The 25536-nt window shown below is 42.0% G+C and overlaps 1 protein-coding gene across 1 annotated transcript; it reads left to right on the forward strand.

The window, feature by feature from the left end:
• Positions 1-8: 8 nt before the first annotated feature.
• On the forward strand, positions 9-20150 carry ints12 (integrator complex subunit 12). The gene is made up of 7 exons (XM_068045783.1): positions 9-91; positions 207-362; positions 8404-8556; positions 9479-9660; positions 11391-11550; positions 11870-12019; positions 18712-20150. Exons 2-7 carry the CDS (start codon positions 210-212, stop codon positions 19270-19272), a joined length of 1359 nt encoding a protein of 452 aa, XP_067901884.1. The 5' UTR covers positions 9-91; positions 207-209; the 3' UTR covers positions 19273-20150.
• The last annotated feature ends 5386 nt before the right edge of the window (positions 20151-25536 follow it).

Consider the following 25536-nt stretch of genomic DNA (forward strand, 5'->3'; position numbering starts at 1 on the left):
GCTAGGACGGGGACAGAGAAAAAGGTGGGACCGGAAGTTGTGCGAGACAGATGCTGAGTTGCTTCTCTGGTGTCATTAGGGGGACCCTGAGGTTGGAGCATTGATTCTACCCTGTAAATACTCAGACATTTCGTTCTAATGCGGCTAGTTGGGTTTTCCCTTTCCTCTCTTTAATTATGGATTTTTTTCTTGCTTCACATTTGTAGGACATGGCTGTTCCCAACCTAGAGCTGGACCCACTCTTCCTGAAAGCCTTGGGTTATCTCCATTCAAAAAGTAAAGACTCGGCAGAGAAACTGAAAGCCCTGCTGGACGAGACATTGGCCAGAGGCAGCGATTCTAGCTTTCGACAGACGCAAAAGGTACAGTTTTCTTTTATTTAAAAAAAACTGATTGCTTTTGAAAGACTGAATAAAGCGAAAGAACATTTCCTCTGATTGGGGAGTCGTTGATTTAAAATTGTCACTGAGAGAGTGAGGAGAGAGATTAGCTGAAGCTTCTTCACACAGACTTGATTGTTGGAGCAGAGAATGCTTTGTCACAGGGAATGAATAACGCAGAGACCACTGCGTGCTTTAAGGAAAAATTGGATAAATATTTGTAGCAGAAGTTGATACAGGGCTATAGAGAAAGCGCATCGCCGTGGGATGATTAATAAAAACAGAAAATGTTGGAAATACTCCGGTCAGGCAGCTTCTGTGGAGAGAGAAACAAAACTAACAATTCAGGTTGATTTTTTTGTCAGAACAGTGGGATCAGTTTTGGATTGCTCTAGCAGAAAAACAGCACAGATACAATGGCCCTCCTGTGTTGTAAATGTCTAGGAGCTGGTATCATCTAAGTGATGTTCCCCTCATAACGTGATCTCAGTCAGACTTCTGTGCAGCTGGTTACATGGTGACTGTACCAAATATTTGGGTACACATCTATGATTTTTGAGATAAGCGTGAAAAACAGCCTGCAAAGTTACCCAAACACAAATCACTGGGGAGGGAGGTTGAGCAGGAGAGGAAGAATAGTGGGGAGGGGTGAAATCAAAAAGGAAATTAGGAAAGCAAAGCGAGGGCATGAAGATTATTGGCAAGCAAAATCAAGGTGAACCCAAAGGTGTTTTATCAATACAATGAGTAAGAGGATAATTAAGGAAAGAGTAGGGCCCATAAAAGGCCAAAAAGATAAACTATGCGTAGGGATGTAAGATGTTGGTATGGCTCTTAATGAATACTTTGTGTCTGTCTTCACAAAAGAGGGGGATAGTGCAGATATTGTAGGTAAGGATGAGGGGTGTGAAGTATTGGATGTGATAACTATAGGAAGAGAGGAAGTATTAATGGGATTAGCATCCTTGAAAGTGGATAAATCATTGGGACTGGATGAAATGTACCCCAGACTGTTAAAAGAAGCCAGGGAGGAAATAGCATCAGGTCTGTCCATCATTTTCCAGTCCTCACTGTGTATAGAGGTGTGGTCCCAGAGGATTGGAGGATTGCTAACATTGTATCTTTGTTTAAAAGGGGAGTGAGGGGTGGACCAAATAATTATAGGCCAGTCAGTCAAACTGCAGTAGTGGGAAAATTATTGGAATCTATTCTGAGAGACTGGATAAACTGTCACTTGGAAGGGTGCTAATTAATCAAGGATAGTCAGCATGGATTTATTAAGGCAAGATCTTGTCTGGCTAACTCGATTGAATTTTTTGAAGCAGTAACAAAAGGAGGATTGATGAGGGTAGTGCAGTTGATGTTGTCTACGGAGATTTTAGCAAGGTTTTTGACAAGGTCCCTCATGGCAGACTGGTTTAAAACAAAAGGCCATGGGATCCAGGGAAATGTAGCAAGCTGGATACAAAATTTGGCTTAGTGGTAGGAAACAAAGGGTAATTGTTGGGTGTTTTTGTTATTGGAAGGCTTTTTCCACTGGCATTCCGCAGGGCTCAGTACGAGGTCCCCTTTTTATGGTATATATTAACGATTTGTACGTAAGTATCGGGGGCATGATCAAGAAGTTTGTAGATGACACAAAAATTGGCCGCATGGTTGATAGCGAGGAGGATAGCTGTAGACTGCAGGAAAGTATTGCTGGACTGGTCAGGTGGGTAGAAAAGTGGCAAATGGAATTCAACCCGGGGAAGTGAGGTGATGCATTTGGGGAGGTCAAATAGGCAAAGGAATACACAATTAATGGGAGAATACTGAGAGGTGTGGAGGATGTGCGGGACCTTGGAGTGGACGTCCACAGATCCCTGGACGTAGCAGGACAAGTTGATAAGGTGTTAAGGCATATGAAATTCTTTCCTTTATTAGCCGAGGTATGGAATATAAGCAGGGAGGCTATGCAGAACTGTATAAATCATTAGTTAAGCCACAACTTGAGTATTGTGTGCAGTTCTGGTTACCTCATTATAGAAAAGATATAATTGCACTAGAGAGGGTACAGAGGAGATTTATGAGCATGTTGCCAGGTCTGGAAAAATGCAGTTATGAGGGAAGGTTGGATAGGCTGGGGTTGCTCTCCTTGGAACAGAGAAAGCTGAGGGGAGATTTGATTGAAATGTACAAAATTGTGAGGGGCCTGAATAGAGTGGATGTGAAGGGCCTATTTACCTTAGCAGAGAAGTCAGTGACTAGGGGGCATAGCTTTCAAGTGATTAGCAGAAGAATTAGAGGGGAGATGAAAAAAAGTTTTTTTTCACCCAGAAAGTGGTGGGGTTCTGGCACTCACTGCCTGAAAAGGTGGTAAAGGCAGAAACCCTCAACTCATTCAAAATGAGTCTGGATATGCACTTCAAGTGCCGTGACCTGCAGGGCTATAGACCACATGCTGGAAGTGGGGATTAGGCTGGGTGGCTCATTTTTCAGCCGGCGCAGACACATTGGGCCAAATGGCCTCTTTCTGTGCCGTAAACTTTCTATGATTTCTATAAAATAAAGCTGCAAGCCTTTTATCAAAATATTGAGAAGAATATATAAGGTCTAATAAGCAGTGGCCTCATAGCTGTGAGTTTCTGATCTGTTCCATTCCAATGCCAACCAAGCCTAGTCAGTTTTCCTATGGATGAAGGAAAATCAGAACACACGTCTTATTTAGGTCACCTAGTGGCTAGGTGTAGAACAACAATAGAAACTTCGGAGCAGGTTTGCTGTCTTTCCTTTTGCCTGGGCATGGTGTGTTGAAAGGACAGTTGAGAGGGTATTGGAAACCAAATGTTGAATTATGCCCCAAATTATGAGCATTTTTCCATTGACAATTTCTAAGCATGCATATTTTATTGTCGTCTGACGTACCATCAGAAATGGTACTACGGTAGCCATATGAAACAATACAGTCAGATTTGTGTGAGGCAGCTTTAAACTTGTTAGAAACTGCATCTTGGGAAAACTACATCCACTCAGTATTTATGTGGTGACTGCAAGAAGTTAATCTATAGAAGTGAGGTACATTATGTAAGGTACATTTGAGGTATTGAAGGAATCTTTATTTTATATTTGTTTTGCTACGGTTGTAGAAGAAGCTAGGCAGTTAACAGGCTCCCAGGCACTGGCAATGCTGCTGCATAACCAGCTTCTGAGAGATGTTCTCTGAATTTTGCTTGCTTCCATGTTGTGGAATATAATCCATCCCACCCCCAATAGCAGAGCTGAGTTCAGCAACCCACTCTATAGAGATACATTTTAATGCAAAGTTACATCCTATCACTGTCATCGTGATGTTACTTCAAAACACTGTATGAATGTGAGCGAGAGAGTACATTATTTAATTTTTTATTTAAATGTTCCTCTGAGTATTTCAACATAAATTTTAAAATAGGCTGAGAACATCCTCTGGTGAGCATCTTTCTAAAATGTAACGGTATCGGTTTGTCTTTGTCTCCTACTCAGAAGGTAGCATTGTCCCCTCTGAAGTAAAAGATTATGGGTTCAAGTGCTGCTAAAGGATGAGTGCATAGTCAAGTTGACGTTTCAGTACAGTACTGAGGGACTCCTGCACTGTTGGAGGTGACCTCTTTTTTTGAGTGAGTATTTGAACTGAGGCCATGTTTGCCTGTTCAGATTAATGTAAAATATCCCTTGAAGAGGAGGGGAGCTCTCCCAGTATTCTGGCCACATTCCTCCCTCAACCACTCTCACTAAAGACTGATTAACTGGTCTTTTGTCTCGTTGCTACTTGTGGGACATTGCTGTACACAAATTGGCTGCTACATTTGTCTACACGACAACAAAGACTACACATTGGGGCATCCTGAGGATGTGAAAGGTTCTGTCTTGACATTTTTTGACAGAGAATAATGTATTGCTACTTTGGAACTCTTAAACTATTTACAACTGCTTCCGCCTCTGACCTAACTTCTCTTTTTTTTTTCCTGCTGTGAGTAACAGCTTGTTTATATGGCAAACCGCACCACAGAATCCGAATTCCCTGCTGTCTTGTTGTAACTGCTGGTACCTTGCACAAGATGTCTCAAAGGTATAAGGCTCTCCTAATAAAGAACACACAGCAGCACATTTATTGTGCAACCCTGAACCCTGGATCTTAAAGGGCACAACAGATAAATTTATTTTCAAAGAGCAACAGCTAGGCCATAACTCTACGTTTAATTTGTGACCAGCAAATTTGATTTGGAGCACCCGAACCACTGAGAGTTCAGCCCGTAAAGTCTGTTCTACCATTCAGTTAGATCACTGCTGATCTGTACCTCAACTCCATTTACCTCCATTTGCTGATATCCCTTGGTACCTTTACAAAACTCTATTGATCTTGGTCTTGAAAACTGCAATTTAGTCAGCAGCCACAGCCTTTTGAGGGAGTGAATTCCACATTTCCACTACCCTTTTTTGTGAAAAAAAATGCTTCCTGAATTCCCTCCTAAAAGGCCTAGCTTTAATTTTAAGACTGTGTCCTATCGTTATGGATTCCCCCACCAGAGGAAAGATTTTCTCTATATCTACCCTGTCAAGTCCCTTACTCCCTATAAATACCTTAATTTGATCACCCCTCAATCTTCTAAACTCAAGGGAATACAAGGCAACTTTGTGCAGTAATTTAACTCCAGTATCATTCTGATGAAACTATGTTGTTCCTACTCCAAGGCCAGTGTATCTTTCTTGAGATTCAGAGCCTAAAACCGGATGCAGCACTTGAACTGTATAACTAAAGCATCACTTTTTTACATTTGAATTCCAACTCCCTTGAGAAAAGGGACAGCTTTCCGTTAGCCTTTTTATTGCAGTATCTGGAAAATTACAACTAAGACATAGTTGCCTCTGCTACATCTGACAGGATGAACAAAACAGGATCAGCCAAGCCAGTCTTTGTTCATTTTATCATCCTTCCCTTTTTCAATAACTTCTCATGTCTTCTGTTTATTTTTTGGGTTAAATTCTTTTCTCTTTCTTCCTTACCCTCCAGTTTTTCCTGTCAACACTTTCCCATCTTGGTTTTCTTTCATTCACTTGCCTTTTTTACCCCTTGTTGTATGTTGCTGTGTTGTTATTACAATTTCAGTAAAGTTTAATGGTGAGTGCAATATTTTTTGTATTCTATTCACTAGAATTGCAACAAATACTCAACTGTACAATTATAGATTTCTTCTGCAGAGTTTGAAAATGTGTAATAATAGGGTGAAGTACTTATGCCCACAAATCTGCCACTCTGGTCAATGGTGGAACTATTTTGAGGTGATAAATTGAACAGCATTGACACAACATTAAAGCATACTGAATTGAGTTATTTCCCACCCCATCTTCCCTCCCCCTCCAAATGTTATATAAGTCTGGTGATAACGCTATTAACTATTCTGTGTGTAACTGGCCTATCTCCCACTACCAGCAGTTCTGACCAAGGTTAGAATTACCACAAATGTCAAATAATCCAAATTGTGTTCCTTGTTTCTCTGCTGTCTGGCGTAATTTGGCGTGGCATGGCAGAACAATTTGTCTGGACATATCAATAAGTATGTGGAGTTTCCAGTGATTTTGACTGCAACACAGCCTGATTTTATGAGATACTTTGGTTTGCTGTTGACTGCTCTCATCCTTGTGGTGTCTCTTGGAAATTCCAGATGTCTCTAAATTGTCAGACTGCTTGACCGCATCCGGTATTGGACAAGCAAAAGGTTTTTATGACTTACTTTTGGGAAGACTTCTGTCTCCATGACAAACTCTGTTCCCTAGCCACCTACTCCATTTCCAAGTGGTAGGTTTAAGGAGAGTCTTAAATGAGGAAAGCAAGGTAGAGAGGTGGAGAGATTTAGGTAGGAAATTCCAAAGCTTAAGGCCTTGGTCGCTGAAGACACCGCTGCCAACAGTGGAGCGATTAAAATCGGGGATACCCAAGAGGTCATAATAAGAGATGGGACAAGTGGCCTCTTTTTGTGCAGTAAACTTTCTATGATTCTGTTATTCTAAGAGGAACACAAATAACTTGGAGAACGGTAAGGCAAGGTGCCACATAAAAGGTTATTGTGCAAAGTAGGAGCTCTTGGTGTAGAGGGTGACATATTAACATGAATAGAAGATTGGCTGGCTGGCAGAAAACAGAGTGCATAAATGGGTCCTTTTCTGATTGGCAGGATGTGACGAGTGGAGTCCCGTAGGGGTCTGTGCTGGGGCCTCAACTTTTTACAATTTCTATCAATGATTTAGATGAGGGGAGCGATGGCATGGTAGCTAAATTTGCAGATGACACAAAGATAGATAGGAAAGTATGTTCTGAAGAGGACATAAGGAGCTTGCAGACCAATATAGATAGGTTGAGTGAGTGGGCAAAAAGCTGGCAGGTGGAGTATAATGTGGGAAAATGTAAAGTTGATCACTTTGGCAGGAAGAATAAAAAAGCAGAGTATTACTTAAACTGAGAATGACTGCAGAATTCCGAGGTGCAGAGGGATCTAGATGTTCTAGTGCATGAGTAACAAAAAGTTAGTATGCAGGTACAGCAATTAATAAAGAAGGAAAATGGAATGCTATCCTTTATTAGGAGAGGAATTGAAAATAAAAGTAAGGATGTTATGCTTCAGTTATACAAGTCATTAGTGAGACCACATCTTGAATACTGTGTGCAGTTTTGGTCTTATTTAAGGAAGGATGTAAATGCGTTGGAGGCGGTTCAGAGAAGGTTTACTAGGTTGATACCTGGAATTGAGCGGGTTGTCTTATGAGGAAAGGTTGGACAGATTGGGCTTGTTTTCACTGGAGTTTAGAATAGTGAGGGGAGACTTGATTGAAGTATGTAAGATCATGAACGGTCCTGACAAGGTGGATGTGGAAAGGATGTTTCCTCTTGTGGGTGAGTCCAGAACTAGGGGACAATATTTTTAAATTAGGGTCACCCTTTTAGGACAGAGATGAGGAGAACATTTTTCTCTGAGGGTTGTGCGACTTTGGAACTCTATGCCTGAGAAGGTGGTGGATGCAGGATCATTGAACAATTTTAAGGCGGGGGTAGATAGATTCTTGTAAGTTAAGGGAATCAAAGGTTATCGGGGTAGATGGGAGTATGGAATTCCAGACACAGACAGAGCAGCCATGATCTTATTGAATGGTGGAGCAGGCTAGAGGGGCCGAATGGCCTACTTCTGCTCCTAATTCGTATGGGCGTAAGGCTGCAGGAGATTAAAAATAGGGATGGGCAAGGCCATGAAGGGATTTGAAAACAAGGATGGCAACTGTCTGAGGCTGAACCAGATGGTTCGCAATCTTGATGTCATATTTAACATCAAGATGAACTTCCAACCACATGCTGGCACCATCGCTAAAACCATCTATTTCCACCTCCGTAGCAATGCCTGACTCCACCCCTGCCTCAACACATTTTCTGCAGAAACCCTCATCTGTTCTTTTGTTACCTTATAGAATTGACATTCCAGAACGCTCCTAGCCAGCCTCCCACATTTTACCCTCCATACACTTGAAGTCATCCAAATCTCTGCACTGTCCTGTTCACCCATCACCTTTCTGCTCATAGGCTTCCATTGGCTTCAAGTTAAGCAGCACCTCAATTTTAAAATTCTCATCCTTGTTTTCAAATTCTTTCATGGTCTTGCCCATTCCTATCTCTCTAATCTCCTGCAGCCTTTCCACCCTCCTCCCCTATGCTCCCCTAATTATCGCCTCTTGAGTATCCTTGATTTTAATTGCCCCACCATTGGCAGCTGTGCCGTCAGCTGCTAAGTCCTTAAGTTCTGGAATACCCTCCCTACACCTCTGTGCCTCGCTTTTCTCCTTTAAGACACACGTTTTAACCTACCTGTTTGGCCAAGCTGTCCTAATATCTCCCTATGTGGCTTGGCACATTTCACTAAGTTAAAGGAGCTATATAAGTACCAGTTGTTGTTGTTGTTGAAGCCAACTGATTTGCTATAGTTTCAGAAAATATATGTTAATTCAGTGTATACTCCTTGCGTAGGAAGTTGAAACACCCAAGGTCGCTACTGGCTCCAAATCCAGTTCTGCAAAGCAGGAGTCCAAAGTGTCCTCGTCTCTGTCATCGGGCAACAATGGGAAGTCCAGTTCCAGTGAGAAAACCAAGAAGGAAACTGAGAAAAGACCAGCTGAAAAGGTACAAAGTTTCTAGCTAAATTAGCTCTGTAACTGCAAATCGATCTTTACATACAGAAACCATTTACTGTACAAGAGGGAGTTAAGATTATTAACAATGAGTTGTAAATAATCATGATTTGGAATAATTTAACTGAAATCTCATTGAGCATATGTGAACAACAAAATGTGCAGCTTGTCCTGAAGAAAATTGTTATCTTAAAGTACTTCAAAGGCAACAAGATTAGTTTGTTTGTTTATCATATCTTCACACTCTTTACCTTGGAGAACAGCGTGGTGTTATGGCCAAGTGATGAGGGGTGTGTGTGGTTCCCACAGTTCAACTCCAAACTGACAGCAGCAAGTGTTTTTTTTTTTGTTACTAGGGTTTTAATCCCTTTCGTTTTATTTGTCAAATAAACAGACAATGACAGGTTTTCTTGTAGGGTTAAAAGTGAGCAATATCCATCCCCGAAATGGTTACAACCGTACCCACACACGCATTCACTCGCGTGCGCACACGCACAAGAGATAGAGAGGAAAAGGAGTAAGTGATTTGAAGTGAGGTAGGTTTTCGGGGTTCACAGTAAACCTATTGAATCTTCTCAGAAGTCAATTTCTTTTTTTAAAATTGCAGGCCTGGGTTTTGTAGATTTCTCTCATAGCTGAGTCTACAATCTAGAGATGGGAGATCACTTTCAGTTCTCTGCTGCACAAGTTGAAGTGTTGATCTCTCGCTCACACACACAGGCAGGAGTGCTACCAACTGGGCCACAACACCCCTGAACAAGATCAGTGGTATTGGGATTTGATCTTAAATTGCCTGCATTGTGTTTTGTCCTAAAACAAGGAATATAAATATTTAAGATACTGCTGTTTGTCTTACATTAATTTATAATGATTGTCTGATAAGTTAACCCTCTGGATGTTTTCAATTTTGAAAGGTTAAACTAGACCCCTTGGAGGGAGTCGACCCCCAAAAAAAAGCCAGGCTGGAGAAAGCAGAGAATCGATCTTCTCCCATCACTGTTCAATCTAGCAAGGAGGTGCAGATGCCCGACCTACCAGGCTTCGAGAGCGCAGAGGATTTTGCCATGGAAATGGGACTGGCCTGTGTCGTATGTCGGTACGAGAGATTAGTATTTTTTACAGATTGATCACCGAGAGCTTTGCACACAGAGAGCTGAGACCAATTGTAGTGTTCAGGTGATGTAGAGTTTGGCATGGTGGTGAAGGGAATTAATTGGACTAGAGCACACACAGGTGATTCATTCCTCATTTTAAAGTCGTACATTCTGTCCTTGCTCTTAATCTTTCCACCAATATATTCAAGGTGGAGTTAGAATTTTGATTTACAAGGCAGTCGAGGGTTATGGGAGGCAGGCAGGAAAGTGGAGTTGAGGTCACGATCAGATCAATCAAGACCTTATTGAATGGCAGAGCAGGATCGAGGGGTCAAATGGCCTACTCCTGCTCCTATTTCTTATGTTCTTATAAATTCTAATGTCCACATTTGTCATGAAAGCTGGCTAAGTAAATGTATCACGCTCTAAATGCACCCACTTTCCATTCGATAATGCCGCTGTTTCTGTATTAATCTTCTATGTATGGGACCGGAGGTAAAAGCTTTGGAATTATTCAAGAGGCAAGTTTATTTTGTCGTGCAGGAATCCTACATTACTACAGAAGGATAAACAGGGTGTCCAGAATGCCTCCCTCATCTCTGCTTAATCTTTGCGATATCAAGTGCAGACCACGTCCATCCTAACTGCATGGGCTCCTGAGTTGCTCTGTGTATAGAGTCTGTATAGGATAGTTTTGACTTTTCTTTCAGAAGTAAGTGAAAGGGGCAAGAAAAAAATTGTTAGGCTGTTGAGAATGTAAAATGCTTGGTAAATGAAGCCAAAAGTACAGTTACAGGATAGCCTTTGTGTTCTAGTGGCCAAAAGGATATAAAGTTCAAATAATAAAGGATGATAATTTGTATTGTATGTTGTGCATGTGTGCATATGTGCGTATTTAAATCAATAATGTATACCATTCATATGACTTTAAACAACTGAGAGTACATTTCATAGTTAATTGTAAAGTAACCTTATGACAAGGTCTAGTTTCAAAATCTTCCCAAACAAATCTTTGAAAGTCATTTTGGAAATTTTAAGTGGCTGGTGGCGATAAAGAGAGCTACAGAAGAATGAAAATTGAAAAATGTTCAGTAGTGCAAGCCACCAGTGGGAGAGTGTTGGGTGGGGCAGTCCATTTTTACCATTTTCATTGTTCAAACTTGTTTTCTGTCTATGCTGGCTGTAACAGATATGGGTAAAACATGATTGGACAGCTGCAGCACTACATTCACAACACAAATCATCAATTGGCGGCCTCAACAAAGCCATAGGATAGATAATTTATCCCATCTTGATATGCAGAATGTCAAAAAGATCCAGGATTAAATTTCATATTGCACTATGTCTTCAAATGGCCATTCTTGCCTTTATCTATGCCCTTCAATTAAAACATAGTCCCTGGCACTTCCCGCATTTACTGTCTTTCACAGTTACGCTGCTGAAATAGAAATCCCAGGAATTTATGAATCCAATCTGTCGTCCAGTGTTCCACCTCATTCTGCCTCTGGAAATGACTTACTCTTTTAATGATCTCACTGAAGAATTAGTGACTGGGATGTAATGACTGCAAGTTTATTAGTGACATTCTACTGTTATTGGGGAATAATCTGTACATTCATAGTACTGAAGTGTCTATATATATACAGAGCATGCTTTCATAGAATAAGATAGTCTATTGAGTTTTTAATGGCACTAGCGATTACTGGTTAACTGTTTACCACTTTGCTTATAGCCAGATGACTGTTACATCAGGTAATCAGCTGGTAGAATGTCAAGAATGTCACAACCTTTACCACCAAGACTGCCATAAACCCCAAGTGACAGACAAGGATGTGAACGACCCACGGCTGGTATGGTATTGTGCCCGCTGTACAAGGCAGATGAAGAAAATGGTAAGAGTTTCTTTTCCAGTCGGCCCATGTAACTGTACCAAAGTGCTCGATGATGATTTCAGCAGGTGTACGTATCACTTTAGACAGTAAAGTTGAACATGACTGACTGGCTAGGCTATGGTGATGATTGGCTAGAGAATGGTAGGTTGAGCAAAATAAACAGTTGCCCAGTATTCCAGGATAGTGTGACAGTGTAACCTAGAAAAGTTGTAAAATTCTTCAATGGTTGAAGTTAAACTAAGGAATAGTTACACTCACGTTGGCAAACTAACTTCTCAGTTAAACATGTTCATCACAGAATGTCTTCTATTATATTTAGGCACAGAAGACACAAAAGGCTGCTCCAAAAGCTTCCAATTCGGTTGCTAACACTGCTCCATCAGTAAAGGATCCCTTGGTGAAGAAGCCCGAAATGAAACTTAAACAAGAAATTACCACGTTTCAGGCATTCAAGAGAACCGAAGTGAAGGTACAGTAACCACCTCTTGTACAAGTTATCTTTGCTGATGAAGGTGTGCAGCTAAAAATGTTGCCCTGTGAATTCCTGCATAAGCTTAAATCCTGTTTCCTGTCCCTTTTGGAAGCAGCTGTCATGTCCTAAGGAGATGGATTAGGTGAATCTACCAATACAGTCTATTAGAGTCATAGAGTCGGACAGCATAGAAACAGGCCCTTCGGCCCACTGCGTCCATGCAGACCATAATGCCTATCTATACTAATCCCACATGCCTGCATTAATTCCATATCCCTCTGCCTTGCTCATTCAAGTACCTGTCCAGATGCCTCTTAAATGTTGCTACTGTTCCTGCGTCCGCCACCTCCTCTGGCAGCTCATTCCAGATGTGTGAAAAATTTACCCCTTTGATCCCCTTTCAACCTCCTTCCTCTCACCTTAAATCTATACCCTTTAGTTTTAGACACCCCTACCATGGGAAACAGACTCTGTCTATCTACCCTATCTATGCCTCTCATAATTTTATATACCTCTATCATGTCCCCTCTCAGCCTCCTTTGCTCCAGGGAAAATAGACCCAGACTATCCAATCTCTCTTTATGACTCAAGCCCTCCAAACCAGGCAACATCCTGGTGAATCTTTTCTGCACCCTCTTTAGCTTAATCACATCTTTCCTGTAGTGCGGCAACCAGAACTGCACACAGTACTCCAAGTGCGGCCTAACCAATGTTATGTACAACTGCAACATGACGTCCCAACTCCTGTACTCAACGCCTCGGCCAATGAAGGCAAGCATGCCATACGCCTTCTTCACCAACCTGTCCACCTGTGTTGCCACTTTCAGGGAACTATGTACTTGCACCCCAAAGTCTGTCTGCTCAACAACACTCCCCAGGGCCCTGCCATTCACTGAATATGTCCTGCCCTGGTTTGACTTTCCAAAATGCATCACTTCACACTTGTCTACGTTAAATTCCATTTGCCACTCCCTTGCCCACTTTCCCAGTTGATCTATATCCTGTTGTAACCTTAGACAACCTTCTTCACTGTCCACTATCCCACCAATTTTGGTGCCGTCTGCAAACTTACTAATCATACCCCCTACATTCTCATCCAAGTCATTAATATATATGACAAACAACAGAGGGCCCAGTGCTGATCCCTGCGGCACACCACTGGTCACCGGCCTCCAATCTGTAAAACAACCCTCCGTTATCACCCTCTGCATCCTATCACCAAGCCAATTTTGTACCCAATTAGCTAGCTGACCCTGGATCCCATGTGTTCGAACCTTCTGGACCAACCTACCATGTGGGACCTTGTCAAAGGCCTTGCTAAAGTCCATGTAGACATGTCCACCGCCCTGCCCTTGTCAATCCTCTTGGTCACCTCCTCAAAAAACTCAATCAAATTCGTGAGACATGATTTCCCACGCACAAAGCCATGCTGACTATCCCTAATCAGACCTTGCCTTTCCAAATGCATATAAATCCTGTCTCTCAGAATCCCTTCCAATAACTTACCCACCACTGATGTAAGTCTCACGGGCCTGTAGTTCCCTGGCTTCCCTTTTACTCTTTATACTTGTAGAATTCTTAATTTAAATTATTCTTAATTTAAATTATCAGATAATGAAATTTTTTTTCTTTTTAAGCCAAAGAACGTGACTTTTGAGTTATCAGGAGCTGACAGTAAAATACAAATAGTTTGTACAGGTCAATCTTCCAAGGAATCTCAGACAAGAATAAGTTTCAGCTGAAGCAGGGCTAAGGGAACCAGTTGTGTTAAGGAACATCTATGAAGTTATTCCTACAGTCTAGTTCGCAGTTGTATAAATTCTTGCAGCTTAGAAGGGCGATTTAAAAAAACAACTCCAAGGATGTTATAGAACTTTATTCAGCAAGAAATCAGTCCTTTGTGGCCAAAATCAAAAGATACTCCATTAGGTATTATTCAGAAAAGCCAAAAGCTCTGATTCTTAAACTTCATTCATTGGATGGGGCAGAATTTGTGAGGAGCATCCAGGAGGGCTTCTTGAAACAGTATGTAGATAGTCCAACTAGGGATGGGGCCATTCTGGACCTGGTATTGGGGAATGAGCCCGGCCAGGTGGTCGAAGTTTCAGTGGGGGAGCATTTCAGGAGCAGTGACCATAATTCCATAAGTTTTAAGGTACTTGTGGATAAGGATAAGAGTAGTCCTCGGGTGAAGGTGCTAAATTGGGGGAAGGCTAATTATAACAATATTAGGCAGGAACTGAAGAATTTAGATTGGGGGTGGCTGTTTGAGGGTAAATCAACATCTGACATGTGGGAGTCTTTCAAACGTCAGCTGATTAGAATCCAGGACCAGCATGTTCCTGTGAGGAAGAAAGACAAGTTTGGCAAGTTTCGGGAAGCTTGGATAACACGGGATATTGTGAGCCTAGTCAAAAAGAAAAAGGAAGCATTTGTAAGGGCTGGAAGGCTAGGAACAGACGAAGCACTTGAGGAATATAAAGACAGTAGGAAGGAACTTAAGCAAGGAGTTAGGAGGGCTAAAAGGGGTCATGAAAAGTCATTGGCAAACAGGATTAAGGAAAATCCCAAGGCTTTTTATACATATATAAAGAGCAAGAGGGTAACCAGGGAAAGTGTTGGCCCACTCAAGGACAGAGAAGGGAATCTATGTGTGGAGCCAGAGGAAATGGGTGGGGTGCTAAATGAGTACTTTGCATCAGTATTCACCAAAGAGAAGGACTTGGTGGATGATGAGCTGAGGAAAGGTCGTGCAGATAGTTTCAGTCATCTCATTATCAAAAATGAGGAGGTGTTGGGTGTCTTGCAAAGCATTAAGGTAGATAAGTCCCCAGGGCCTGATGGGATCTACCCTAGAATACTGAGGGAGGCAAGGGAAGAAATTGCTGGGGCCTTGACAGAAATCTTTGCATCCTCATTGGCTACAGGTGAGGTCCCAGAGGACTGGAGAATAGCCAGTGTTGTTCCTTTTGTTTAAGAAGGGTGGCAAGTATAATCCAGGACATTATAGGCCGGTGAGCCTTACGTCAGTGGTAGGGAAACTATTAGAGAGGATTATTCAGGACAGGATTTACTCCCATTTGGAAACAAACAAACTTATTAGCGAGAGACAGCATGGTTTTGTGAAGGGGAGGTCGTGTCTTATTAATTTGATTGAGTTTTTTGAGGAAGTGACGAAGATGATTGATGAAGGAAGGGCAGTGGATGTTATCTATATGGACTTCAGTAAAGCCTTTGACAAGGTCCCGCATGGCAGACTGGTACAAAAGTTGAAGTCACACGGGATCAGAGGTGAGCTGGCAAGATGGATACAGAACTGGCTCGGTCATAGAAGACAGAGGGTATCAGTGGATGGGTGTTTTTCTGAATGGAGGGATGTGACTAGTGGTGTTCCGCAGGGATCAGTGCTGGGACCTTTGCTGTTTGTAGTATACATAAATGATTTGGAGGAAAATGTAGCTGGTCTGATTAGTAAGTTTGCGGACGACACAAAGGTTGGTGGAATTGCGGATAATGATGAGGATTGTCAGAGGATACAGCAGGATATAGATCGGTTGGAGACTTCGGCAGAGAAATGGCAGATGGAGTTTAATCCGGACAAATGTGAGGTAATGCATTTTGGTAGGTCTAATGCAGGTGAGAGGTATGCAGTAAATGGCAGAACCCTTAGGAGTATTGACAGGCAGAGAGATCTGGGCGTACAGGTCCACAGGTCACTGAAAGTGGCAACGCATGTGAATAAGGTAGTCAAGAAGGCATACGGCATGCTTGCCTTCATCGGTTGGGGCATAGAGTATAAAAATTGGCAAGTCATGTTGCAGCTGTACAGAACCTTAGTTTGGTCAGACTTAGAATATTGCGTGCAATTCTGGTCGCCACACTACCTGAAGGACGTGGAGGCTTTGGAGAGGGTACAGAGGAGGTTTACCAGGATGTTGCCTGGTCTGGAGGGCATTAGCTATGAGGAGAGGTTGGAAAAACTCGGATTGTTTTCACTGGAACGACGGAGGTGGAGGGGCGACATGATAGAGGTTTACAAAGTTATGAGCGGCATGGACAGAGTGGATAGTCAGAAGCTTTTTCCCAGGGTGGAAGAGTCAGTTATTAGGAGACATAGGTTTAAGGTGAGAGGGGCAAAGTTTAGAGGGGATGTGCGAGGCAAGTTTTTTTTTTTTACAGAGGGTGGTGAGTGCCTGGAACTTGCTGCCAGGGGAGGTGGTGGAAGCAGATACGATAGTGACGTTTAAGAGACACCTTGACAAATACATGAATAGGAAGGGGATAGAGGGATATGGGCTCTGGAAGTGCAGAAGGTGTTAGTTTAGGCAGGCATCAAGACCTGCGCAGGCTTGGAGGGCCGAATGGCCTGTTCCTGTGCTGTACTGTTCTTTGTTCATTCAACTGATCTAAAACTGATTTAGTATTTAATACTGTACAAATGTGATTGATTCATTTGAAGATGCTCCTCATTCTATTATACCTCATAAAACAGCTATCTATATAAAATGATGTAACTCGAGAGTCCCATTCTTCACAATTGTAGCACTGTCCTGAAATTTCCCATGAGGGATGTGGTGGATGCTGTACCTGGGTATAGGCATAGCTGATGTTAAAATATGTTAGCTGGAGGAGAAGCTCCACCCTGTTCTCACCGGGTGATTCTGTCAGCATTACTGACAGAAACGATGCTTGATTATTTTGCTATGGTGCTCAAGCGAGTCTTCTGTGTATACCTACTGGGAGAGTACTGAGTCTGAAAAAGCTGATATTTTAGAATTTGGAATAGATAAAGCTGTCCTACCAGATTTGGAAAGAGAAGGGTGGACCCTTGGAGAATGGGTTCAGGTGGGGAGATGTTACAGTGTAAGGGTAAGTTTCCTGCCGTAGAGCTATCCAGGGCCCAGCTTCTGTCCTGAGATCGGGGAACATGAAGGAGCGATAATTCAGAGTGTGGGTTTGCTGAACTCCAGAAATGGAACAGAGCAGCAGTCTTTAATTATTTTTTGTTTGCATTGTTTCTTTCTTCTCACTGGTAGGTTAATTAGAAGGGGCGGGGGGGTGGGGTGGCAGGTGTTTTTTTTTTGCGATTCTTCGGAAATGTTTATCCCCGTTATGATGTTTTGTATGTTCTGGATGCCAGCTGATGATTCTAGAACCATGCAACACAGAAGGGGGTTATTCAATCCATCGTGTCTGCGTTGGCTCTTTGCTGGAGCAATCTAAAACCAACCTGCTGTCTCCATAACCCTGCATTTTCTGCTGGCTCCAGTATTTATTCACTTTTTTCCTTTTAAAGGCAGTTGAAAGTTTCTTATTGTGGGCTATGGTTTATTTGAGGTAAAAAAAAATCAATTGAAGAACCACTGAAAGAAAATCACAATTATAAAAGGTCAAACTAATAGGAAATGTTTTCCACCTTTTTATACAACATCAACAATTTTAAAATCGGGATGTTCTACCTGTGGCTCTAGGCTCACTTGTGGCAGTGAGCCCTGTCAGTTGAGCCTTTGAAGCGCAGACTGATTTGTGTTTATTTCTTAATTGCTGCTTGTCCCATGTGAATTTTGTGGACCTGGAGGTTTGTTTCTAATGCAACTGTGTGATTAGTAGATAAATCCTAAACAAAACTCCAAGATCAGTTGATATCAACAGTTTAAGTTGAATGGAGACATGGATTTAATCTTTTTCTCTGGCCTTTAAAACTCTATGCTACGTACCTCGGAAAGATAAAAGCTTAAACTCCCCTGCTTTAAAGTAGTCAACTTCAGTTATTTGACATATCTCTGTTAAAGAAATAGTTTTAGGATTCTGATTTTCTGTTTTTCATGTATATTCAGTGTTCACTTCCGCTAACAGGTCTAGGCAGCTAAAATGATTTAGTTCTGTGTGTTTTTCCAAGATCACACTCCAAACATCTCAGTCACCAGCAGATAGCTTAATGCAACTTGACAAGCTAAAGTTAATAACATCTCTTCATGTTTTAGACTGTGAATTAAATGCTGTGTGTGGAGGAGGGTTAAAAATATTTGCTTAACAGGAGGTAATCGAGGACAAAGTCCCATTCATCCATCACCCCTGTGTTTGTTGACCTACATTGGTTTCTGCCCATCCCCCCCCCCCCCCCCACCCGCCAACTCCAAACAGTTCAATTTTAATATTCTTATCCTTGTTTTCAAATCCCTCCATAGCCTCACCCCTCCCTATCTCTGTAATCTTCTCCAGCCCCACAATTCTCCAACTATTCTGTGTTCCTCCAATTCTGGCCTCTTGCACATCCCTGACTTCCTTTACTCCGCCATTGGCAGACTTGCCTTCAGCTGCCTTGGCCCTCAGCTCTGGAACTCCCTCTCTAAACTTCTCTACACCTCTCTCCTACTTTAAGACTCACCTTTAAAACCTGCCACTATGACCAAGATTTTGATCACGTGTTCTAATGTCTCCTCCTTTGGCTCATGTGTCAATTTTATCTTACTATGCTCCTGTGATGCGCCTTGGGCTGATTTACTACATTAAAGGTGCTATATAAATGGTAGTTGCTGTTGTTGTAACCAATTTAATGTAAAAGCCATGAGAAGAGTTGAGTGAAATTTAAGACGTTCTAATTATAAAGTGACAACTGCAGGTCTATGTATTTTCATTCCACTCAATACTTTTTATAGGTTCAGGCAATTTTATTTTTTGTTTTGCAGACATCCTCATCTGCTTCTGTGAATTCCTCCAATTCTAATACCTCCTCCTCTTCTGTTAGTGGTCTGACAGGATGGGCTGCCTTTGGAGCTAAAACATCTACTGCAGCACCATCCACAACTAAACTGGGATCATCTGTGCAAAGCACCAGTGGGAAGCCTACTGCATCTTCCACGAGTCAGAAAACAGTGGGTTTGTCTGGACTAGCAACTTCCAAAGCAGGGCTGGGGTCAAAATTGACCACAGGCATTAACTCCGGCACTGGGCCCATAAAGCCGCCCCCTCCCCTAACTCTGGGGAAACCAGGCCTTAACCGATCATCCAGCAACGACAATGTTAGCAAAGTAGGATTAACTGGGCCAGGCAGCAGTGGCAGCCAGTCCAACAGTGGGAATGGAGGGGGCACCTCTACTGGTACAGGTGGTAACAATGGTGCCAAAATGCCCACTGAAGTTGGAAATCCTTCTGTCAAGTTGCCTACATCTCAAGAGTCACAGCTTAATGCTATGAAACGGCTCCAGATGGTAAAGAAGAAAGCAGCACAGAAGAAACTTAAAAAGTAAATGTTAATATGTCCAAACAGATGTGGTTCTCTGTTGTCTTTGTGTTTCTGTACAGAAAAGCAGGCGCATCATCATTGCCAAGGAGACCAACAGATTTGCGCCCTTGGATTTGCCCTTGTACATGGAAATGTCTCTTCCAGGCTTTCTTCCCAAAATTTTTTTGTGAAGGGTGATAAGAGCACCATTCTCTCCTGCCACTAAAGACTTCATGAAATGTACCTAGCATTTGTTGTTGAGGGAGGGTCTTTATTGTTCTGAGTGGGTTCAACCTGTAAGCTGCAGAACTAAGGCATTTAAGCACAGAGGCTTTGGCACATGGGAATCCAGAGATCATGCTAACACACAGCAGAGAACTCAAAGCAATTTTATAAATTGACATTTTTAACAAAATTAACGTCCCACCAGCCTTTCTTAGATTAAAAAAGTATTTTTTAAACAGATTACTGATGATTCAGGCTCTGTTCCAAATTTCAAATTATTCTGACGCAGGCCTGGCTGATTTGAGACCCAGCATGCAGTGATCTTGGTTGTTAAAGTAACACTGAGTCTACATGTAGGGACAACGTCCTCCTGTGTGCTCCACCATTTTGCAAACTCATTCTTTGGTTTTTCTTCAGATAGCATACAGAGGAAACCTTCCCCTGAAATGTTTAGCAAAAGTTCTCAACAGGCCAAATAAGTTTTACACTTCTCAAAATAAATCTTGAAAGTTGTGTGAGAGACCAGTTTACTGTGATGTTGAAAACAAGGGCGTTTTGAATTCTGTTAAATGGACCTTTTTTTTTTAATACATTTTGTCTCGTGTATAGTACTGTTAATGGAGATGTTGTCTCCATTTGGTGAACTGCACTGGCATTAAAAAAAGAATTAAAATCAAACCCTGTAACGTTCTTTTTCTGTGCTGTACAATGCAAAGTTGGCCTAGAAGAACTTGCATTAATGTAGCACCTTTCATATCCTCAGCAAGTGCGAAGGTGCTTTACAATCAATGGGTACTTTTTAAAGTGTGGTCACTTATTGTGTAGGGAAAACAGCAGCCAGTTGGCGTGCACAAAGATCTGTGGGGAGAATGTTGGCCAGGACACCAGCAGAACACCCCTCCTCCTCTTCAGATAGTCACCAAGAATCTTTTACGTTTACCAGAGCAGGCAAACGGTGCCTCAGTTTAACGTCCCTCGAGCCTGTTACAACATTCAGTTAGATCATGGCTGATCTGTTTCGCATTTTCATTTATCTGCCTTTGCTCCATATGGTTGACATCCTTCCATCTATGAAAACCTATATCTTAATACCAAAAAACCTATCTCAGTCTTGAAATTTTCTGTTGTCTCAGCATCCACAGCCTTTTGAGAAGAGATTTGATTTCCCACTACCATTTGTATGCAAAGATGCTTCCTAATTTCATTTCTGACTGGTCTCTCTCTAATTTTTAGATTATGCCCTCTTGTTCTGGATGCCCTAACGAAAGGAAATAGTTTATCAGCACCTGCACTATAATTCCTCTAACATTTTCAACACCTAAATTATACTGCCCCGTAACCTTTTTAGAATCAAGGGAATACATGCAAATAATGCAAGCACCTCAATGGCTCAACTGGTTAAGACAATGGGTTGCTGAGCTGAACAGACCAGGAAGATCCTGAGTTGGCTGATTTCAGATTGGTCAACAGCAGGGATATTCCAACTGTGAATAGTTTTTACTCTTGATCACCATCCAGTGGCCCCCTTCTGGAAGTGCATCCATGTGGCAGTCAAGATGAAAATGGGGTCAAGTTTAGCTGTGATGTGCCCTTACAACCAGATGGTCTACAGATCTTGTCAGGGCACTTGCACTAAGCAGGTCTCTTCAGTTGGATACTGATCCTCACTAAGGATTCACTAATGTCATCTGTGGCTCAGCATTAGCACTCATCTCTGAGTCAGAAAGTTGTGGGTTCAAGTCCCGCTTCAGAAACTTGAGCACAAAAATCAGCGCAGTATTGAGAGTGTGCTGCAGCGTCAGAGGTGCAGTCTCTTAGATGAGACCTTATACCGAGGCCCTGTCTACCCCCTCAGGATCCCATGGCACTACCTTGAAGAGGAGCAGGGGAATTGTCGTCAGTCCTGGATAGTAATTATCCCTTAATCAACATCACTAAAACTGATTATCTAGTCATTATATAGCTGTTTGTGGGAGCTTGCTGTGCACAAAGTGGTTGCTGCATTTCCTACATTATACTTCAAAAGCATTTCAATGGCCGTAAAACGTTTTGGGTTGGCTTAAGATTGTGAAGGGCACAATATAGATGTAAGTCTTTCACTGCCTGCAGGAAGAGATGGGGGGATCATTTTTTTAAAAGCATAAACAATTCCTTGTTTTCTGCCCATTGCTCCTATCTCCAGAAGCTGCATGTTGGTAACAACCTTCCATTGCCTTGCCCAATTGCAAGCCAGGACAATTAGGTTTGGTTAATCTACAGCTATCACACCTCAGTCCAGTTCTGTCACAAATTTTTACTAGTGTTGCAACCAGGTGCGAAAGGGGTCCAGGGGTTCCCTCTCAGCCTTCACCTGGGCTTACCCTAACAGGGTTTAATTTTTAAACACACCGTGTTTTTAGCTCCCCCTTGGTGAATCCTTGTTCACTGCTTTCCAATTATAAGACAAAGAAACCAACCAAACAGGTTTTCTTAGGTTTAAAAAAGAAAGGTTGAAATTTATTAAATTTAAACTCTAATTTGGTTAACGTCTACTAATACACGATGCGCCCACGCTAGCATGCATATGCAATAAGCACCCATGCAGATAGAGACAGAAAAGAGCAGAAGAAATGAAGTGGAAAAGTTTGAGGCAATATCTGCAGATGGTTTTGGTTACTGTTCTTCGAGCTCGCTGTGTCTGGCAGCACTTGTAACAGGTCTTCTCTTCTTCCCAGCAGCAACTTGAAATTTAATGTCCATATGGCAAAATTAATGTGCCTCATTCTTTGCAGGCAGGGGCCCAGCATGACACTAGATTCTGCTGGTTAGCAATTAAGAGCAGGAACCACTGCTGAATTTTGTAATTAAAAAGCAAAAACTACTGGAAATAGATAAGGGGCCAGTGCATGCCTGAAAAAAGGCAGGCTGTGATCGTTCAGATGTGTAACCCTTTATTAGGACTGTTCTGATGTAATTATGCATTCAAAATATCATTACTTGTCTTTTTACAGATGCTGACTGGTCTTCTTTAATTTACTGTCTGTGAAAAAGCCAAAAATGGCATTCCAACAATTCACAAGATTGCAAATAATTCCAGGGATTTTGCCTCCACTCTATTTGGAAGCTTATTGCACATTCTCTACGAGAAGAAGAATTTCCTGATGTCATTCCTAAAAATGATCATTTGCTAGTTTGAACCTGTGTCCCCTACTTCTGCTTACAGTTTAAAATAATATTCTGGGCTTACTTTTTGCGTTCCCTTACAATCTTATAACCCACTATGAGCTCAACTCTCCAACACCTCCTTCCCAATCAGAAAGATCTTAAATTTCTCCAGTCTTTGCTCATAACTGAGACCCCTTGACTCTTGGAATCAACGTCGTGGTTCGTCTCTGTATTGCCTCAAACAATTGAGTCTCTCCCAATCAGAACTGGATATAGTATTCAGGGTGTACTCTGAGTAAGGCATGGTACAGTTTGAGCACTATCTTCTGACTTGCATTCCGCTCTTTTACCCATTTAGTTCAACTTTTAGTAGGCTTTGTTGATTACTGCATTGGTTAGGCATGCTTAACGCGTGCCTAGGAAGACTCCTAGGTCTCCTTAGCTTTATTCCTAGATAGCTCAGCATCATTCATGGAGTATGAATGCTGTCTTATTTTCCTTCCTATGTGACTCACTTTACAGTTGTCTGCATAAAATTTCACCTGTCATTATTCTTCCAGCTTAACCCATTTTGTCCAACTCATTCCTAATCTCTGAGCTGTCTCCTCTAATTTCCAAGATTTACCCTGAATCTTCAGAACTTTGCACTTACCCAAAAGCATTTTATGTGGTACTTTGTCGAAAGCCTTCTGAAAATTAAGGTATGTCATGTCACAGGCCTTTCCACAATCGACTTGGGATGTCACTTCCTCAAAGAAGTTAAGATTGGTCAGGCAAGATCTTTCTGAATCCATGTTGACTGGTTATTATTGAATTGATAATCTTCAAGGTTACTCCGGATAATCAGTCCCATTGTTTAATATGAAATGGATTTAATTGCCTGTATCTGTTTTGACCCTTATTTGTATATGGACACCACATGTATCAGTTCTCAATCTACTGGTACCTCGTATTGATTGTCAGCAGCTCACAAATCTCTTCCCTGTCTCTCTCAGTACCTTGGGGTACGTACCATCTGTCCCTGGAAACTGATTTGTTTCGAGCCCATTTAGACATTCTAGGATTTAACTTCATTAAGATCAAAGCTGTTGATTTTACTTTGGTATATCCATGTTTGGAAAGGGAATGTGTCTTGGCTGAAGGGATGAAAACTGATCTGATGAAATCACCACCACCCTTGCCGACAGAGTTTCTTGTATTTTTTCAATAGCATTGGATACTCTGTCCTGATTTTCTTTCAATATTAGCAGTCCAGTTGGTATATTCCTAGTCTGACTCAGTCCTGCTGCAGGTAACATTTTAGGTCATAAGAGGGAAGTCACGATGTAGGAGTAGTGAGAGCAGTGAGCCTCTCGAATATGTTGTGGGCTGGTATGGGGGATGCTGACTCTCTGCATCACCCTCACAAGGAAGCTGGAACGGTTCTTGGCTGGGGCAGAGATTGCATCATATAGAAGGTAAATGGCTTCAGATAAAACATGGTCCATGTGATCGCCTGAAATGGTTTCAATCACCTGAGAGAATCGTAGAGGAATTTTCCAGAGTTTTTTTTTCCTTATTGGCGCTGGATTTTTCTTTGCATCTCCCAGGAGATTACAAGGGTGTCGTTGGGGAGGCTGCGGTTGTGAGGGCCACAGGGTGCATGTGTAAAGTGTCTAGTTATGAGTGTGGGCTGGGCTTGATAGACCAGTATTTTCAGCCCGTCAGTTTCATCTGCTCGTATAGGCAAACTGTTACGTCTTTAAGCCGAAATGGTTGTTATTGTAGTACCTTTGTCTGCCAGTGAGTGATGTCGCGCAATGTATAATGAATTCTGAAATAGTCCTACAGTGTCACAACATCATGAACCTTACTTTCACCTTCTCAATCAGGAAGTCTTCCTCAATCCTCCCTCGACTGCACTGTGAGTGTCGGCCTAGAGTATATGCTACCACTGTGCCATGGCTGATGCCTAGGTAAACTATGAAACGTTGTTTAAACGGTAAGCAGCAATTGCTTACCAGAGCCCTCAATGACAGCCCCAGTAAGAGTTTTGGAATGTGGGCCATTATAGACATCACCTCAAATCTGGACATCAAGATGCAGCTTTATCAGAGAGCACCTGACTACCACACTAATCAATCCTAATGGCAGTGTTTAACAATCAGTGTGTGGAAAACAAATCACGTGATATCTAAATATACAGTAACATTCAATGATTCTTTGGGAAGTGAGAAATGCCTTTGGCTTGGGTGAGAGATAATCTAAATGCAGAGTATGGAATACTGTATAGAGCAGGCATGGTACCTGAATTCCTGGCATAGATTTTTCATGACAAATTTATACCAGCTGTCCTATAAAGCAGAACTAGGCGATGTAAACTTGCTTGGTTCATCTTTTTGCTTGTCTAGCAACAGCTGTATCATTTCATTATGATACTAATGACATGCACTGATGCAAATATTACATTGCCACAGATCCAAGGATACACTGCCACATGAATACACTCTCACATTCATAAGAATACACTCACATTGATACAAGCCCTATCAACTAGCATTTATATCACGCCTTTAATGTAGAAAACAATCCCAAGGTGCTTCACAAAGGCGCAATCAAAGAAAAATGGACACTGCATGAGGCAAAGAAGGAGCTAAAAGGAGCCATGGCCAGAAGCTTAGTCAAAGATGCAGGTTTTAGGAGGGTTTAAAAGGAGGAGGGGGTGATGGAGAGGCAAACGGGTTTAGGGACAGAATTCCAGAGCATAAGGTCTAGGTATTTGCAAGCACAGCCGCGATGGTGGGATGAAGGGAGATGCAGATGCACAAGATGACAGATTTTGAGGAATGGAAAGTTCAGGGCCTGGTAGGACGGGAGGATTTAAAAAGATACGAAAGGACGAAGCCATTAAGGGATTTAAACACAATGAGGATTTTAAATT

This window comes from Heterodontus francisci, chromosome 1 (assembly GCF_036365525.1).
Source record: "Heterodontus francisci isolate sHetFra1 chromosome 1, sHetFra1.hap1, whole genome shotgun sequence".
Lineage (NCBI taxonomy): Eukaryota > Metazoa > Chordata > Chondrichthyes > Heterodontiformes > Heterodontidae > Heterodontus > Heterodontus francisci.

Bases quoted from the DNA above. Each gene is read 5' to 3' on its own strand.
- ints12 (XM_068045783.1), top strand. From the start codon at position 210: ATGGCTGTTCCCAACCTAGAGCTGGACCCACTCTTCCTGAAAGCCTTG. The intron at 9,661-11,390 runs GTACGAGAGATT...CTTTGCTTATAG, and splicing joins CTGGCCTGTGTCGTATGTCG to CCAGATGACTGTTACATCAG. The intron at 11,551-11,869 runs GTAAGAGTTTCT...TATTATATTTAG, and splicing joins CAAGGCAGATGAAGAAAATG to GCACAGAAGACACAAAAGGC.